At 41.9% G+C, this 18,813-nt stretch overlaps 1 protein-coding gene across 1 annotated transcript in view; it reads right to left on the reverse strand.

Annotated features, from left to right (window-relative positions):
* Positions 1-18,813, reverse strand: part of DOCK10 (dedicator of cytokinesis 10) — a 242,564-nt gene that overhangs the window by 118,299 nt on the left and 105,452 nt on the right. The window contains 4 exon segments of the mRNA XM_029069082.2: positions 6,264-6,398; positions 6,901-7,026; positions 7,672-7,744; positions 17,260-17,342. Of these exon segments, the coding sequence (XP_028924915.1) occupies positions 6,264-6,398; positions 6,901-7,026; positions 7,672-7,744; positions 17,260-17,342 (417 nt within the window).

The raw sequence follows: 18,813 nt of genomic DNA on the forward strand, positions 1-18,813 counted from the left end.
ATGTAATGCAATAGCAATATCAAGGCTGTTTTGTTTAATTTAACGTATCATACTTTGGAGTCAGTTTCAAATTTAACGATTCCAGAATTCTTTATATTTCAACAGATGAATGATGGTATTTATTAAGCTCTTACTAAGTGTCAAGCACTGCTCTAAGTGCTTGGGTATGCTAAATGGGTTGGGCGCAGTCCATGCTCCATATGGGGCTCACAGGCTTTGTCCCCATTCTACCTAAGGGGTATCGTGCACAGAGAAATGAAGTGACTTGCCCAAGGCTCACAGCAGACAAGTGGCAGAGCCGGGATTAGAACCCAGGTCCTTCTGACTCCCAGGCCCGTGCTCGATCCACTAGGCCATGATGCACGCGCACACACACTCTCTCTCTCTCGACTCAGTAGGAGTTTATGCGACTGGTAATAAAACTGATCAACGAAAGGTTATGGATCAGCTTTCACCAGGACCATGATATTTTAACCAGCCACCTTCACTTCAGCAACTGAAAGATTTAAGCACTGGCTCCTCCAGCCATCAAGCACTGTCAACACCATGTCAGGTTTCAGTCAGATAATATGAAATCTTAAACTTAACCTTCTAAATCTTCTCTCTAATCCTAAATTATGATCTAATTTTAACCCTGATCCTAGTGATGTTGCCAATGCATTTTGGGGAGAAAAGACTTGGTGATTCTTTTGGTTTTGATTTTTCATCTTTTGAATGAAATATTCTTAGTGCACAATCTTCAGTTGCTTTGTTTCAATTATTTGTCCAGTATGTATACGTAAGATGTCGCTGAAAATGAAGTGTCAAAAAACCAAATAATTTAAAACATGGATCATCAAACAATGGATTATCAAAATTTAAATAATTTCTCAAATGGATTATAAAAACTCCAGGGGTCTGAAGAGCACCTGGTCCTTTAGTTTGGATCTTAATGATTTGTCATCCAGCACCAACGATTCTTTCCGCCAGCAGTAGGCTTTTAACAGCAGTAGAGAAGTAAAGTTTATTTAATAATTAAGTTAAAGGTCTCAGTAGTCTATTTTTATAAACAAATGTGGATTGAAATCCATTCTAATTTTCTATGCGAGAGCAGAATCATTAAGAAAAAGTATATGCATTGTCTGCTTCATGAATATAATGTAGTTTCTTTGCTCTTTCTTTCCTTTAAGATGTTAAATAATTTAATGGAACACTAGGAAACTTTATACAAAAAAAAATCATATCATTTGCCAGAACAAACATCCTACATATGGAAAAAGGACATTTATGCTTTCCAGCTCACTGTCTGGAAAATGGGGCTGTCGATTTTCAGCTGGTGGATATTTTCTTAAAAGCTAAGGCCAAATAGTTTCTTCTGAGGCTGACAAAAGGAATTCTCTCTTCTCTCCATTAAGTTCTTTATTACCCATTTCATAGGGACATTTTCTATCTGTACAAATACATAATTATTTTTCACTCCTATTGAATTGCTCTGAAACAATTAATTTCCTTCTTTAAGGTTAGGCATCGTTACCTTCTGGAGGAATTTCAGCTTTTAAAAAAATGCCAAACCAGACATTATCTAGAGTTGGAAAACTGTGGACACCTTAACTCAAAGTCTGTAGGTTCATTCTTCCAAAAGAGTTTATCCCCGGTCAAGTAAAGAATCATGGGAATGTGACTTATCTTCATTATCTTCATTCATCAGAATGGAAATAGAAACATCCATAAATGTTGAGTTAAAATCCCAGTTCCATCTCTATCCTCTCATAAAACAACCCTTTACTGCCTCATTTTGGAGGGGTTAAAAGGGGAGTAATGGTGCACGTCCTTGAAAAAGAAGAAGTGGGGCACCCTAAATGTCCAGAAAGACAGATTGGTGTCTTTGGTTTTATTTATATACTTCTTGGCTTGAACACAGTTCCTGGAACCAGACTGAGAGAAGTAGTCTATTTGCCCTGTGATATTTTATCACATATGCCACCTTATGGTTAAGAGTCATCATGGAGTTATAAACTTCAGGGCTCACAAACTGTCATCACTTTTCTAGGAAATAAGGATTTGACAAACATGCCCCAAATTCACACTCACAGCACTGCTTTTCAAAATAAAGCCCTCAACTCAAACTAGGTTCCTGGTCAATCTTGATCTGGATTTGTGCCATATTTAAGAATATTGACTACTTTCTCTTAATATACTGAGTGCCAAAAAACTGATATTTGTTGTTGTTCTCAATCTGTTGGAATATCATCACTGTCTTTAATGTGTCCTTTTCTGCCATCAGTAGACATTTCGTTCAAGGCAATTTACATTCCTTTCGACTAACAAGTTGACCAAGTCACATTAAAAAACACTCCTCAATATACAAGTCCATTTTCTCACATGCTGTTTGCACGTTTTTGTTCTTGTGGAAAAAATGCTTTAATTTCAGGGCCGAGACTGGTTAATACTAAATGAAATGACCTCAAGGCAAATATCTGTATATTTAGGAGAGTGTTGATGGCCTATTGTGTAGTTAAAACAAAACCATACCCCAGTTCATCAGAAACATTAGTAATTTCATCAGCATCATTTCTACTTATTGACTGCCAACCACGAGGAATGTATTGTCTTGGTGTTCAGGAAAAACACACGACCGCTCCCCTGAAGGAGCTCAAAATTCTCGGCTTTAGCTGAGGAGACTCAGAGAGCCCTGAAATTTTGAGTTTAGCAACTCAGTTCACATTGGGTTCCCCAGAACCAGGGAGACTCCGGGTCCTGTCACGTGAGAGGAAGGTCACCAGGCCACTGAAAATCCAGTAGGTTCCTGCTCCAGTCAGGGAAGAAGAAGGAAACTTCAGCCATGTAAGGCCTCCCCAGTTTTGAAAACACCATGGCTGTGGCTTTTATAGTCACTGAACTTCTAGGTGCCTGAAAATTTTCCATGATACCTTACTGCTCTTGCATTTATCACTGTCCTCATTTTGTATATTGTACCTGTGATGGTATTATTTCTTCTTTATATGTTGCTGCCAATCCTCACTTCTCATTTTATTCTTAGATTGTGAGCCTATATGGGGCCTGGGATTGTGTCAAATTGTCACCTGTGTATTTTTCGCCAGTGGTGAGTATAGTGCTTTGCATTCAGTAGGCACTTAATAAATACTTTACGTATTTATTATTGCCCACATGCGTTACTTGGCAAATTTAAAATAATGTGCATTTTCCTTCAGAAGGGCTTTAAAAAGAGAGGCACAGAGAAGGAATCAAGGTTTCTGGGTTTTAGTGCAAGCTCTTCTCCAACCTTTCCATTACCTCAGACAAGCTTATTTGTATTTCGCTTTCTCCACCTTTGAAACGGTAATGCCAGGGTTACAAAGTATCAGAGTGAAATAAAGTACGGTGCACTAACATTAGATACAGGACAACTGTGTAGGACACAATTCCTTTCCTATATAGGGCTCACAGTCTTAATCCTCATTTTACAGATGAGTTAAATGAGGCACAGAGAAGTTAAATGATTTGCCCAACGTCACACAACAGACAAACGGCAGAGCTAGAATTAGAACTCAGGTCCTCTGACTTCAGGGCTTGTGCACTTTCCGTTAGGCCATAGTACTTCTCTATGATGCTCTCTGAAGGCAAATCTGTGTTTTCATCAGGCTTGTGTTTCTGGAGAGGTGATGTTCAAAATAGGGAAGTCTAGAACAAACGTCACCTCTGACACTTCTTTGATGCAGGAGGGATCAACTACATTCTCCTCACTAAAAGTCGTATGGCCTGTCAAGGGTCATGGGTAAAAATGCCAACATGGTGTGTCTAGAGCAGGCACAAAGAAGAAAGGGAATGAGTGCTAGTAGGAGTCTTAAGGACAGACACAGATTTGAAGCCTCATGTTACTGAAACTCCTTAATTCCTAAATAAAAAAAGAGATCTCACAGAGGACAGTTTTTGCTTTGTCTCCGACTAGGACTCAATGCAGTGCTCAAGTGAACAATAGAAAGATGGGCTATGTCCACGGAAGGATCAATCGTCCATACTTTCCCTCCACCATCCACTTTGTTGTTCCCTCACTGTGAAGACGGGAGTCTCTCTGGGGGTTCAGGTTCCTGGAGCAAACGCAGGTGACCACGCTCTCCCAGTCAGCATTCCTATATTACTACCATTCTTCTTCTTCTGGTTGCCAGAATAGATCCTCACAGGGCTCATCAAACAACAGGTGGTGTTGGGAAACAGTAGATACTCTGCATTTATTTGATTGAAGTGTGGTGAGAATAATAAAAATAATAATAATGTTGGTATTTGTGAAGCCCTTGCTATGTGTAGAGCACTGTTCTAAGCGCTGGGGGAGGTACAGGGTAATCAGATTGTCCCACGTGAGGCTCACAGTCTTCATCCCCATTTTACAGATGAGGGAACTGAGGCCCAGGGAAGTGAGTTGCCCACACAGTCACACAGCTGACAAGTGGCAGAGTCGGCATTCGAACCCATGACCTCTGACTCCCAAGCCCGGGCTCTTTCCGCTGAGCCACGCTGCTTCCCTAACAAGCCCCCAGGTGGGGTTGTGCCATGTTGGCTTCTATTTAGAGAAGCAGTGTGGCCTAGTGGAAAGAACATGGACTCGTGGGTCAGAGGACCTGAGTTCTCATCCCAGTTCTGCCACTTGGCTGTGTGACCTTCAGTAAGTCACTTAACTTCTCAGTGCCTCAGGAGAAGCAGCGTGGCTCAGTGGAAAGAGCACGGGCTTTGGAGTCAGGGCTCATGAGTTCGAATCCCAGCTCTGCCACTTGTCGGCTGTGTGACTGTGGGCAAGTCACTTAACTTCTCCGTGCCTCAGTTCCCTCATCTGTAAAATGGGGATTAAGACTGTGAGCCCCACGTGGGACAACCTGATTCCCCTATGTCTATCCCAGCGCTTAGAACAGTGCTCGGCACATAGTAAGCGCTTAACAAATACCAACATTATTATTATTATTATAACTCATCTGTAAAATGGGGATTAAATCCTCCTTCCTCCGATATAGCTGATGAGCCCTGTGGGAGACAGGGATTTTGCCCAATCTGAATATCTCGTATCTACCCCAGTGCCTAGGGCGTGCTTGACACATAATAAGTGCATATCAAATACCATAAAACAAACGAGACCACAGGACACCACCTCTGTTCTTCACAGATTAAGGGAACCAGAGATTCCATCAGTCTTCAGTAAATCAACAGTTTCCATGTTAATGTGGATAATGTTGTATTGTAAATAAAGTATCTCGATCGTAATAATCATTCAGACTATCGGCTCTATAATGGCCTAACAATAATAATAACAGTAACAATAATGGTATTTGCTAAATGCTTACTTTGTGCAAAGCGTTGTACTAAGCGCTGGGGTAATAATGATAATGTTGGTATTTGTTAAGCGCTTATTATGTGCAGAGCACTGTTCTGAGCCCTGGGGTAGATCCAGGGTAATCAGGTTGTCCCACGTGATGCTCACAGTCTTAATCCCCATTTTGCAGATGAGGTAACTGAGGGACAGAGAAGTGAAGTGACTTGCCTATGGTCGCACAGCTGACAAGCGGCAGAGTCGGAATTAGAAGCCATGACCTCTGACTCCCAAGCCCGGGCTCTTTCCACTGAGCCACACTGCTTGTCTATAGGTCAATGAGGTCAGATGCATTCTCTGTCCCAAATGGGGCTCATGGTCTACAGAAGAGGGAGAACAAGTTTTGAATCCCCATTTTACAGATGAGGTAACGGGAACAGAGAAGTCAAGTGACTCACACAAGGTCACACAGCAGGTACATGGCGAAGTAGGGAACGGAACCCAGGTCCTCTGACTCCCAGGCCCATGACCTTTCCACTAGGCCATGCTGCTTCTCATGATCCCCTCTTGTTATTTCACTTGAATTAATTTAGATATTTCTGGCATTCAAAAGAGTAGACATGATAAAAAGTGTTAACTAAAGTTCCAGAATACCTGAGCCCAATTTCAAGCACAGATTCAATCAGGCTACAGCCCCTATGATTCACTTCCTAGCTAAGCATGCTCTGTAGCACGTTACTTCCTAAATTCAAGTCTTTAGGGAAGCTTTAGGCCTATCTATCCCGAGGAGATCATTTGAAAAATCCAAACTCAAAAGCCGATAAAGCAGCAACCTGAACTGTCACTAAGGATCGTTGGGAGGCATGTGCTAATGAATGATCTTTAAGAAGCAAAAGAGAGTAGTCAAACAGGACTAAAGAAAAAAAAAGCAGGAGAAATGTGGTCCTTTTTTCCAATAAGAGATCTCGAGATGAAGCATTTTACTCACCTGCACGACGCCTGTACAAGAATCCAAAAATATGCAGCCTTTGGGTTCTTTGGAGATTTTCTCATCTTTGTAGAAATTCATAATGTAGGAGTTGTCCGGCAACTGAGTTAGCTGGAAATAGCGTTTTTTGAAAGACTATAGCAAAAGAAGATAAAAGAATATGGTTCCAATTGTTTCTGTGAGTCATGTAATTCATCAACACAGAAGACTTTCAACAGGGCCTTAGGGGACACTGCAGTTTAATAATAATAATGTTGGTTTTTGTTAAGCGCTTACTATGTGCCGAGCACTGTTCTAAGCGCTGGGGTAGACATAGGGGAATCAGGTTGTCCCACGTGGGGCTCACAGTCTTAATCCCCATTTTACAGATGAGGGAACTGAGGCACAGAGAAGTGAAGTGACTCGCCCACAGTCACACAGCCGACAAGTGGCAGAGCTGGGATTCGAACTCATGAGTCCTGACTCCAAAGCCCGTGCTCTTTCCACTGAGCCACGCTGTTTAGTATAATATTTTAATGAATAAACGATTATATGGCAATAAACAAGAGAATGCAACTGTGCATTTCCTGTAATGTGACTCAAGGTGGGGAAGCGCAGAGCACAAGGGAAGCAAAGATGAATCCTGCTGTCTTCTTACCCGAACAGTGATGCTATTGTTGATGGTGCTGTTAAAATTCCCCTTATAAAGCCAGCCAGACTTGAAAACTCCAGTTCCTCCTCCTGCTCCTCCACCTCCTTTTGAGGATGAGTGGGAAGTCGTATCCTGTAAAAAAGGCATCATTAGAACCTTTCCTCAGCTCCTCCTCCCCTCGGCTCTCCCCGACTCACTTTCTTTGTTCTACCATCTCTCCCCGCCCCACAGTGCTTGTGTATATATGTACCTATCTATTTATTTATATTAATGCCTGTTTACTTGTTTTTATGTGTACATCTATCTAAAATTCCATTTATTTATATTAATAATAATAATAATAATGTTGGAATTTGTTAAGCGCTTACTATGTGCAATGCTATTGATGCCTGTTCACTGGTTTTGATCTCTTTCTCCCCCACCTCTAGAATGTGAGCCCTCTGTGGGCAGGGTTTGTCTCTCTTTGTTGCTGAATTGTACTTTCCAAACACTTAGTACAGTGCTCTGCACACAGTAAGTGCTCAATAAATACGATTGAATGAATGAATATGAGAGTACTCTTGACTTGACCATCATTTTTCTCTTTAAATAAACAAGCGATCTTAATAATTATTTTTCATTTGGTGGCAATATCTAGTAAAACACGTTATTTCGTTACCTGCAAAACTGTTAAGATTATAAAGACTTTGGGTGGCTGCCAATTATCCTAACGCTAAATGTCTCAGTTGGTAAGGCAAAAAACCTCCCCCCAAACCCAAAACAAAACACCCCACTTACCTCATCTTTGTCAACATCTTCATGGTCTATTTCAAAGGAATGTGAAGGAAGTTTTTCTGGCCTGAAATCTGTTCTGAAATTTGAAAAAATTAAGTCGTATGAATTCGGTTTCATCATTTGAGGCACTTTTAGCATGACGCCATCATTTAGTTAACAATTAGATGGCCATTTTTTGAGATCTTTAAAAATCCTTAAATACTGGAATGCTATTGCTGGATAGTGCAAGTTGGGTTAGTTGTTTAATAACAGTAGTAATGATAATAATAATTGTGGTATTTGTTAAGTTCTCACTATGTGCCAAGCACTGCACTAAATGCCGGGGTAGATCAAGTCCCACTTGGGCTCACAGTCTAAGTAGGAGGGAGAACAGATATTGAATCCCAGTTTTGCAGTTGACATAACTGAAGCACAGAGAAGTTGTGAGGACACACAGTAGGTACATGGCGCAGCCGGCATTAGAACCCAGATCCTCTGACTCCCAGGCCGTACTCTTTCCACTGCGTCTCAATCAATCAAGCAACTCTATTTACTGAGCGTTTACCATGTTCAGATCACTATACTAACTACTTGGGAGAGTACAATATAATCAAGTTGGTAGACACATTCCCTGCCCACAGGAAGCTTACAGTCTAGAAGGGGAAGCACACATTAACATCAATAAATACATTCTGGGTACGTACGTAAGTGCTGTGCGGCCAAAGGAGGGGTGAATAAAGAGAGCACATCCAAGGTCAAAGGTGGCAGAGAAGGGAGTGGGAAAAGAGGAAATGAGGACTTAGGTAGGGAAGGTCTCTTGGAAGAGATGTACCTTCATTCAGGCTTTGAAGGTGGGGAGAGTCATTGTCTGTCAGATATGAAAAGGGAGGATGTTCCAGGCCAGAGGCAGGAGAGGGGTGAGAGATCACCAATGAGATAGATGAGATCAAGATACAGTGAGTAGATTAGCCCCAGAGGAGCAAAGTGTGTGGGCTGAGTTGTAGTAGGAGAGCAGCAAGGTAAGGTAGGAGGAGGCAAGGTGATTTAGCGCTTTGAAGCTGATGGAAAGGAATTCCTGTTTGATGAGGTGGAAGGGGAACCACTGGATGCTCTCCATGAGTGGAGAAACATGGACTGAACTATTTCGCAGAAAAATGATCCAGGCAGCAGAATGAATTATGGACCGGAGTGGGGAGAGACAGGAGGCAGGGAGGTCAGAGAAGAGGCTGATGCAGTAATCAAGGTGGGATAGACTAAGTGCTTGGATAAATGTAGCAGTTTGGATGAAGAGGAAAAGGAGGATTTTTAGCGATTTTGTGAAGGTTGAAACTGACAGGATTTAGTGATAGACGGAATATATGGGTAAAATAAGAGAAGTAAGTTGAGAATAATGCCTAGGTTATGTGCTGTGAGACAGGGTAGAATAATAATACTGGTATTTGTTAAGCGCTCACTAGGTGCAGAGCACTGTTCTAAGCGCTGGGGGAGATACACGGTTATCAGGTTGTCCCACGTGAGGCTCACGGTCTTAATCCCCATTTTACAGATGAGGTAACTGAGGCACAGAGAAGTTAAGTGACTTGCCCACAGTCACACAGCTGACAAGTGGCAGAGCCGGGAGTCGAACCCATGACCTCTGACTCCGAAGCCCAGGCTCTTTCCACTGAGCCACGCTGCTTCCCCAGGAGAAGGTGGTACTGTCTATAGAGATGGGAAATTCAGGGGAAAGGATAGGATTTGGTTAGGAAGATAAGGGCTTCTGATTTGGACATGCTAAGTTTGAGGTTCATTCATTCATTCATTCGATAGTATTTATTGAGCGCTTACTATGTGCAGAGCACTGTACTAAGCACTTGGAACGAACAAGTCGGCAACAGATAGAGACGGTCCCTGCCGTTTGACGGGCTTACGGTCTAATCGGGGGGGCATCCAAGTAGAGATGTCTTGAAGGCTGGAGGAAATATGAGTCTGACGATAGGAAGAGAGATCAGGGCTGGAGATGTAAATTTGGGGATCATCCTCGTAGAGGGGGGAGTTGAAGCCATGGGAGCGAATGAGCTCTCCAAGGGAGTGGGTGGAGGTGGAGAATAGAAGGGGACCCAGAACTAAACTTTGAGGGGTGGGAGGCAGAGGAGGAGCCTGCAAAAGAGACTGAGAATGAGCAGCCAGAGAGTTAGGAAGAGAACCAGAAGAGGAACAGTGTCAGTGAAGCCAAGGTTGGATAATGTCTCTGGGAGAAGGGGTGGTCGTCAATGTTAAAGGCAGCTGAGAGGTCAAGGAGGGTTGGAATGGAGTAGAGGTCTTGGGATTTGGCCAGATGGAGATCACTTGTGACCTTTGAGAGGGCGGTTTCTGTGGAGTGAAGGGGATGGGAACTAGATTGGAGGCGGTCAAGGAGAGAAGTGGAAGAGAGGAACTCGAGAGAGCGGCGCAGACGACTCGGTAAAGGAATTTGGAGAGGAATGGTAGGAGGGAAATGGGAGGGAGCAGTAGGGTCAAAAGGCGGCCGGGGGGGGGATTTTTTAGGATGGGGAGACGTGAGCGTGTTTAAAAGCAGTAGGAAAAAAGCCATGGGAGAGCGAAGAGTTGAAGATGGCGGTCAGGGAGCAAAGAAGGAAAGGGACAAGTGCTTTCTCATGCTTCACAGTTTGTTTGATGGTACTAGAGGCTGGATAATATTTTTCTAATATTAAACTTTTTTTCCTAATTAAACCGTCTGTTCTCTTGCAGTTGATTGTTGACTTTTATTGAGCATCTACATTTTGTTTTCTCACTTCTCCAAGGACCACAGGCCTCAAACTCAGTCAAACCCTCAGGGGCAAAAAAAAAAAAAAAAAAAGGTCTAGTACTAATACTTTTAGCTCAGTTACAGGCAGAGCAGGGCAAGTGAAAGGGTAATTAAATAGATCCTTAGGCATCTTTTCTTCATTTTATGGATGAATAAGCTGAAACAAAGGGAGGGCAAATTCAAGGTTAGACTATACAACAAACAAGTGAATCGGAGTTCTAAATCTGAAGTTCCTGCTTTCCAACTTGGGCTCAGGCCACTAGGTTGTGCTGCTGCCCTAATTAAATCTCCTTATTAACACATTGTCAAACGACCTTACGGTTGTAATAATGTAGTTCCTATAGTCTTTACAATCCTCAAGCTTTCTGCATTGAACATTTTGCTAGCAAATCCCCGGGGGCAAGCCATCATGAATTTGCCTAGACTGCAAAATTCACTTTCTTCAAGCTGACTTGAACAATAAGATGCAGTCTCAGGACACAAATGTCCACAAAGAATGGGCCTAATCTGGTGTGGATGAGCTAGTTAGCAACCCCCTACATGTAGCAATTTTAATTGGTCAGAGTGTATTGTTAAGCACTTACTGTTGTGTGGCAAGTACTGTAGAAAATGCTGGAGTAGTTATAAGATAATCAGGTTGGAGAGAGTAAAAAAAAAAAAGTATTAAATTTCCATTTTACAGATGAAGAATCTTGGGCACGGAGCAGTTAAGTGACTTGCCCAAGGTCATATAGCAGGCAAGGGGCAGACCAGGGATTAGAACCCATGTCCACTGACTCCCAGGTCTGTGCTCTTTCCAGTAGGCCACATGGAGGTTTCTGTTGTTATGCTGTGCTCTCTAAAGTGCTTAGTACAGTGCTCTGCACACAGTAAGAACTCAATAAATGCAATTGAGTGACTGACTGACTGTGTCTCAGGTGGTTTGGAGCTAGGTATGGGCCACTACGGATGGAATCGGTTGCATTGCTATGGTTTAAATCATCCCTCCCACGTAGCCCCTGCCCCCTGAATGCTCTCACCCTGATGTCGACCTTCTCCATGCTTCAAAAGCCTATGAGTGGCCTCACGTCAAAACAGTTTTCCAATACTTAAACAAAGTATATAGTCAGTGAAGGCTTTAGGCAGAAAATAAAACTCCTTCCTAAAGTATCTGTTTAAGGCTAGGGTACATAATTGTCATTTGAATTACCCAGATAAATTAAAGTGCAAATACAGACTAGGAGATAGTTTGAATATTGAATACATCCTGACATTTTAATTAATATCCCAGGCAAGATGAAAAAACTAGGACTCTTTGCACAGAATCAGTGTGGCTTAGTGAATCGAGCATGGGCCTGGGAGTCAGAAGGACTGGGTTCTAATCCCTGATCTGCCAGTTGTCCGCTGAGTGACCTTGGTCAAGTCACTTAAGCCCGTTGTTGGGCAGGGATTGTCCCTATCTGTTGCTGAGTCACTTTACTTCTCTGTGTCTCAGTTGTCTCAAATGGGCATTCAAACCGTGAACCCTATGTGGGACATGGACCGTGTCCAACCCGTTCAGCTTGTATCTATCCCAGTGCCTGGAACAAAATAAGCGTGAAACAAATACCATAAATAATTAATAAATAAAGGCCAGTGTTCTTCCCCATTTTCTTCTGTTCAAAGGGGAATCTCAAGGTCTTGTCACCTGACTACTTTTCACTTGCTCTCTTCCCCATGCATAAATCCCTTCTAAAATGACTTCTCAAGTGTCGTCATCCCTGAAAATGTGATGAGCGTAGTCTTTATTCCTTAATCCAAGGAATCAAAACAGTCAGACAATTAAGCTTTACAAACGACCAGTCCCAGCACAGAGCTCTGAGAAACCCCTATTATATACACTCTATATCCCAAAAAGTGATTATCTATCCCTCCTCTTCCTTTCTTATCTTTTAACCAGTTTCTTATCCATGACAAAGCATTCCCTTCACTCCCATGATTGTAATCTGTCTTTTCAATTAAACTTGTTAGATAACACTGGAGGAGTCAATTGGCCTATATATTTCGACTTCCTCCTCCATAAAGTAGGATTGGTGTCCCTTGGCTACTTTATGAAAGAGAGCAAAGATTAAGGTTGATAATGTATTTTGAAAGAATTTAACTAATGTTGTATATAAATATGAGATATTTGTTAAGCACTCACTACGTGCCGAGTTGAATACAAGCACATTAGGTTGGACATAGTCTGTGTCCCACATTGGTTTACAGTCTTGATCCCCATTCTACAGATGAGTTAACTGAGGCACAGAGAAGTTAAGTTCATTCAGTCATTCAATCGTAATTACTGAGCGTTTACTATGTGAAGAGCACTGTACTAAGCGCTGGGGTAGATACAGGGTCATCAGGTTGTCCCACGTGAGGTTCACAGTCTTAATCCCCATTTTACAGATGAGGTCACTGAGGCACAGAGAAGTGAAGTGACTTCCCCACAGTCACGCGGCTGACAAGTGGCAGAGGGGGGATTCGAACCCATGACCTCTGACTCCCAAGCCCGGGCTCTTGCCACTGAGCCACGCTGCTTCATGCCAATTGCTTTCTCTTTTACCTGCTAGTTATGTTTCTGTGGCCATAAAGTACATTGCAAACCGCCCCTGCCCCAACCTCTGATGGGCAGAGACTCTGTGCAAGTACAGAGTGACTTTTACCTCATCTTAGATAATACCACTTTACATTTATATAACCCCTGTGTTTTGAGAGCTTAAATCATTTTGCTGATTTTTGTTGTTCCTATCAATAGATAAGGGTTCTATTTTGTTTATTTTGTTTAATGAGATGTACATCACCCTGATTCTATTTAGTTGCCAATGTTTTTATGAGATGTTCTTCCCCTTGACTCTATTTATTGCCATTGTTCCTGTCTGCCCGTCTCCCCCGATTAGACCGTAAGCCCGTCAAAGGGCAGGGATTGTCTCTATCTGTTGCCGACTTGTCCATTCCAAGCGCTTAATACAGTGCTCTGCACATAGTAAGCGCTCAATTAATACTACTGAATGAATGAATGAGTTAGGGCTAAACAAGAAACCTTCCAGTCTTTTCTTCTGAATACGTTTTTAGTTTTCAGACCCCAGACTACCAAAGTCTGAATGCAAGAAATTTGATAAACGAAGAATTGTCAGGCAATCGTATTTGCTGAGCACTTACTGTGCGCAGAGCACCGTACTAAGTGCTTGGGGAGAGTACAATATAACAATATAAGACACATATACTTTTCCAAAATTTGATTTACCAATCATCTTTACGTGTCTATGAGAAATTGACAATAAGGGCAATTTAAATCAGTGGGCGGGCACTCCTGAACACACAAGTATGAAAAGAATCGAACACTAATATTCATATGAAAGGCCTATGTTTTTTAACTTCCGATTGTCCTGGACATTTTGTTTCCTCTCCCTATGTTATCAGTCTCCTGAAGGTGCTCATTGTTCATCTGAGTTGAACTTTTCCATGCATAAAGTTCAGCAATTCCTTAATACGTATCAAGCAAATTGATGGTTTTAATTGGTTATATTACTATAATTTCTATTTGATGTTTTTCTGAATGAATACCGAAATAGAAACCTCTAAAGCTTTTCTTCTTCTCTGAACGTTTTGCTTCCTCTAGCTATTTTCTTCGACTCCGTTTGGGTGTAGCCCCAGCACAAACTGAAAAAAAAATCTGCTTCAGTTACTTCCACTCATCTCTTCATTTTACTAATCTTCTCTTCTCACCCTATAAAGATTCAAAATTCCCCATGATTACCGAGGGCCTGAAGTTTCTTCTTCTTTTAGTCAAGCAGGCGGATTCCCCTGAAAAGTGAAAATGTTTTTTCTTTTGCTTTGCCGCTGATAAATTAAATTGATGATGATAACTTCATTCCCATTTAAGGAAAGGAAATGGGGTGTGGAGACGTAGACAGATTTAGTGGATTGGAAGAGCAGATAGCCGTCTTGGAGAAGGAATGCATTTATATAACCAAGAAAAGAAGGGACAACTCAATACTTCTGTATGAGTTCACTTTCAATCTGTCTGCTGCAAATACTCTGTTCCTAAATTGCAATCACTTCCCAGTAGAGGACTATTTTCAGAAAGGGGAAGTCTTTCTCTAGTGAAAAATACTTTGCATGCAACTATCAATCTAGAAACATGTGACAAAATCGAATGACAGAACTTGACTGAAAAAAATAAAAAGAAAATGAGTTCCAAATACTGCAGGGGGAATCCAGTGCTGATTTGGGTTTACCTCTGTGTACTCTTTGAACACGAAGTGAAAATAAGTATACACGGTTATATGAAAAAGAAAAATGATCAGTGGCATATGAAGAAAAGTTTCAAAAGTTCTTTCTTTCTGGAAATTAACTTGCAACTTGGAAGACATAATGTGGGACCTCGGGCATGCTAATGAAGTAATGTAAGAAATGTACCATTTTTTCAATATTGGAACCTTTAGAGATGCAAGGTAGGACTGTCTCGGCAGCCTGCAAAGAGTTACTTTTGCAGAAGTTCCCTCAAAATGCTATTGACTTGTCTTGGGAGCTCTGGATATTAATTTAGAGCCTGGCTCTCACTTCTTCCCCAAGCCATTTGGACTCTGGGGTACATCAAGATATCCTTAAAGATTAGGGATTTTAAAATCATTTCTTTCTACAAGGAAATCCTTGTAGAGAAATCCTAATATCTCTTTAGGGGACTATTTCTCTTTATTCCTGTTTTTGGTAAACAAAAACAGATCGCGCACCATGGGGATACATTTAGGATATTTCTCTATTTTCATATCTATAAAATAAACTCTATTTTCATATCTTCTCAGTTCATTGCATGACAGTCTCTTCAGAGGACAAGAACTGATTCCGTGAGGAGCATTGGGTACCGGAGGCTCAAAATTGGGCTTGGTGAAAATGATTTGGCTGTAGATATACCAAGGACTTCTAAGACTAAGAGGCCCAGCTTTAGCCTGGGTTCAATGTTGCTAAGCCCAGGACTCTGACATCAGCTTCTAGTAGCTGCTACACACCACGGAGGCGAGATCTAGCTTCATTTGCCCCTTTCCTCTTGTTTGAAACTGTTTTGGAGGGATATTAGTTGGTTTTCATACCCTCGCTCACTCCCAATGCATCTGAATCACTGCCAGCTTGTACTAATCATCTTGATTATCAGTGCATAGTCTTTGGGATGCCTGACCTAGGAACAGTTCTGGTCTGCCTTAGCCACACATAATAATAAAAATAATGTTGGTATTTGTTAAGCGCTTACTATGTGCAGAGCACTTTTCTAAGCGCTGAGGTAGATATGGGGTAATCAGGTTGTCCTACGTGACGCTCACAGTTAATCCCCATTTTACAGATGAGGTAACTGAGGCCCTGAGAAGTGAAGTGATTTGCCCACAGTCACACAGCTGACAGAGCTGGGATTCGAATCCATGACCTTTGTGTGGGTGACACTTCTCAGATGAGCCAAGCTTTTCCTCCAAATAAGGCCCTGTACAAGGGTCTCTCTGCAGCCCTATAAAAGCCCGCTCTTCTGTCTTCAGGGAAGCGAACTGGGGGTCGCGATTACTACAGGCTCATTCATTCAATCGTATTTATTGAGCGCTTACTGTGTGCAGAGCACTTATTACATGCTCACTGAGGAAGGGATGGTGGGGTGCTGCCCCCCCCCCACTTAGCCTCAGTTCAGAGGCCCTTCAGTTAGAAGGCATATGAGGATCCGTTTTCGCCTGCAAAGTTTTCACACAGATGACTGCCAAATGAAGGAGTCCCACTGTGGAGTTAGTGTGCAGTAGACCTTCCTTCAGAAACAGCCGCTACTTCCCTTTCTGACTCCATCCTGTAGCATGTCGTGCTTGGGAACACTAAACGTTTCTTTCCCTTGATCTCCTCCGTGAGACGCATATAACTGTGAGGTGGGATAACTTCCTCTGGCTGTTGACAATAGAGTGCCACCAATCAGGTTTGACTTGTTTTGAAAAACACTCAGGACATTCACTTTCCCTTTAACCACATCTTCCACATGCTTATTTCTGCACCCAGGGACTAGAGACCTCTTAGAAGGACTGTGATAGCATAGCCACAGTAAACCATTACGCCTCATCGAGCCTTGGAAATTCATGGTTTGGAGGTTTTTGATGCCTCCATATTAAGATGGCAGAATCCTCAGAGATATAAATCTTCTTTCTCCCCGTACCCTAAGAGCCACAAACAGAGAAGAGCCTTCTGCATCTGTCTCCTATATTCTAATCTTTGCAAACAGGCAGGACAGATATCAACACATATTTAAGCTCTGTTGCTTCCCCCTCCCTTTAACTTATTTTAGTGTGTAACTCCACCCCAAGCTCCTTGAGGGTAGGGATCATTCATTCATTCAATAGTATTTATTGAGCGCTTACTAGGTGCAGAGCACTGTACTAAGCGCTTGGAAGGTGCAATTCGGCAACAGATGGAGACAATCCCTGCCCATTGATGGGCTCACAGTCTAATCATGTGTACTAACTCTATTGGATTCTCTCAAGTGCTTAGTACAGTGCTCTGCACACCACAAGAGCTCAATACATACTACTGATAGATTGATTGATCAAAAACGTAAAGGAAAACAGCATACAAAGAGGAGGGGTGACAGGAAAATGCACTCCAGGTACCATGAATTTCTTGTTTCCCTTACTGCTGGTTTCCATCCCATCTAAGCCTCCATATGCCTCTGGAAGCACAAGAAACACAGACCAGACACATCTCCCTTGGGCAAGGATACTGCAACAGATATTAAATCATCGATAGTCAAGCAGAGACGTACAATAATTGAACGGTGGAAACGGGGAATTATGAAAGTCTCTTACGGTGGCAAATGTCGAATGTCCCCCGCATATCGTTCGTATTTGTAGTTTACGACGTACCACTGGGAACTGTAAAATTTACATGCCTAAAATGAGAGGAAAAAAATGAGAGAGGAATTCAAACATTTTCAGAGGACAAATAAAGCAGAAGTTCCTTTATTACCTTTCTGGAAAGCTGACCAAATTGCCAGATTAGAAGCTTGGCTATTGGCCTTTTACCACTGAGTGGCATACAGTATTTTCCATTAGAATGAAAGGTCAGTCATTTTCTTACACACGTAGGCTGGAAAGAGACCAAACTAGCTTATTTACTTAATATTCCTGCATCATGGAAGGGATAAGGTAACCTCTCTGAATCAGCCCAGATACGGGCTTCTAACTGGGCCTCGAAGACATCCAATTCAATAGCTTCCTTTGATGGGTTTTTCCACTTCTTAATGGTTCTTAATAATGAGAATCAACGCTCTTATTTATGCGTTTCCACTCTTTCCTCTTAACTTCACTGACTAAGTCTTGTTATAACACCTTTTTTGCATGGCTAAAAATAGTTTTCAGACTCATCGTTCTCTGGAAATTTTCAGTTATCTTGGCATTTCTTCAGAGAAGCAGTCCGATCTGTTGGTGAAACTATCACATGTTAGTAAATAGTTTCGAAGCCTACACCTGATATCCAAAGCTGGAAGAAAACAACATCACTAAACAGAATAAAACTTGGTCTTGTGCATCTTTCAGTGCTGTTATAGCGAATTCATTTATAAAACGTTTATCTTTTTAAAAATATTTCATGTTGACTCTTGGACACTTTAAATCCTTTATTTACCCTCAAGGTACCATTCCTTAGTCACCTTACCCACATCTGTGAGTCATGTGAATTCTTTCTACATCAGACTTAATAATAATAATAATAATGTTGGCATTTGTTAAGTGCTTACTATGTGCCAAGCACTGTTCTAAGCGCGGGGGGAGATACAAGGTCATCAGCTTGTCCCACGTGGGGCTCACAGCCAATCTCCATTTTACAGATGAGGTAACTGAGGCCCAGAGAAGTTAAGTGACTTGCCCAAAGTCACACAGCTGACAAGTAATGGAGCCGGGCTTAGAACGCACGACCTCTGACTCCTAAGCCCGGGCTCTTTCCACTAAGCCACGCTGCTTCTCTGTATTAGACTTGTATTAGCTTAGTACAGTGCTTTGCACACAGGAAGTGCTCAATAAATACGAGTGAATGAATGATTGAATCTTCCCATTAAGGAAGGATGTGGGTCATATTCTATATTTCTGTATGCTCTCTACGCAAACCTCCCGGGACAGCCAGTGATCTTACTGAATTCTTATATGCGTCTCCTTCACCATCCTGGCAGTTAAACAATGGTACAAAGTTATACTCTATTTTTCATTCCAGCTCCTTTGCTCACTCTTGATAAAGTACTTAACTAAACTTTTGGCTCCTTTTTGTATAAAAAATGAGTTCGCCTGATGCATTAAGAATTTATATGCTCAGGCTTTATCTCTGCCTAATGACTTCAGAGCAACTCTATTATAGCTCCCCCAGGTTAG

This window comes from Ornithorhynchus anatinus, chromosome 7 (assembly GCF_004115215.2).
Source record: "Ornithorhynchus anatinus isolate Pmale09 chromosome 7, mOrnAna1.pri.v4, whole genome shotgun sequence".
Taxonomy (NCBI): domain Eukaryota; kingdom Metazoa; phylum Chordata; class Mammalia; order Monotremata; family Ornithorhynchidae; genus Ornithorhynchus; species Ornithorhynchus anatinus.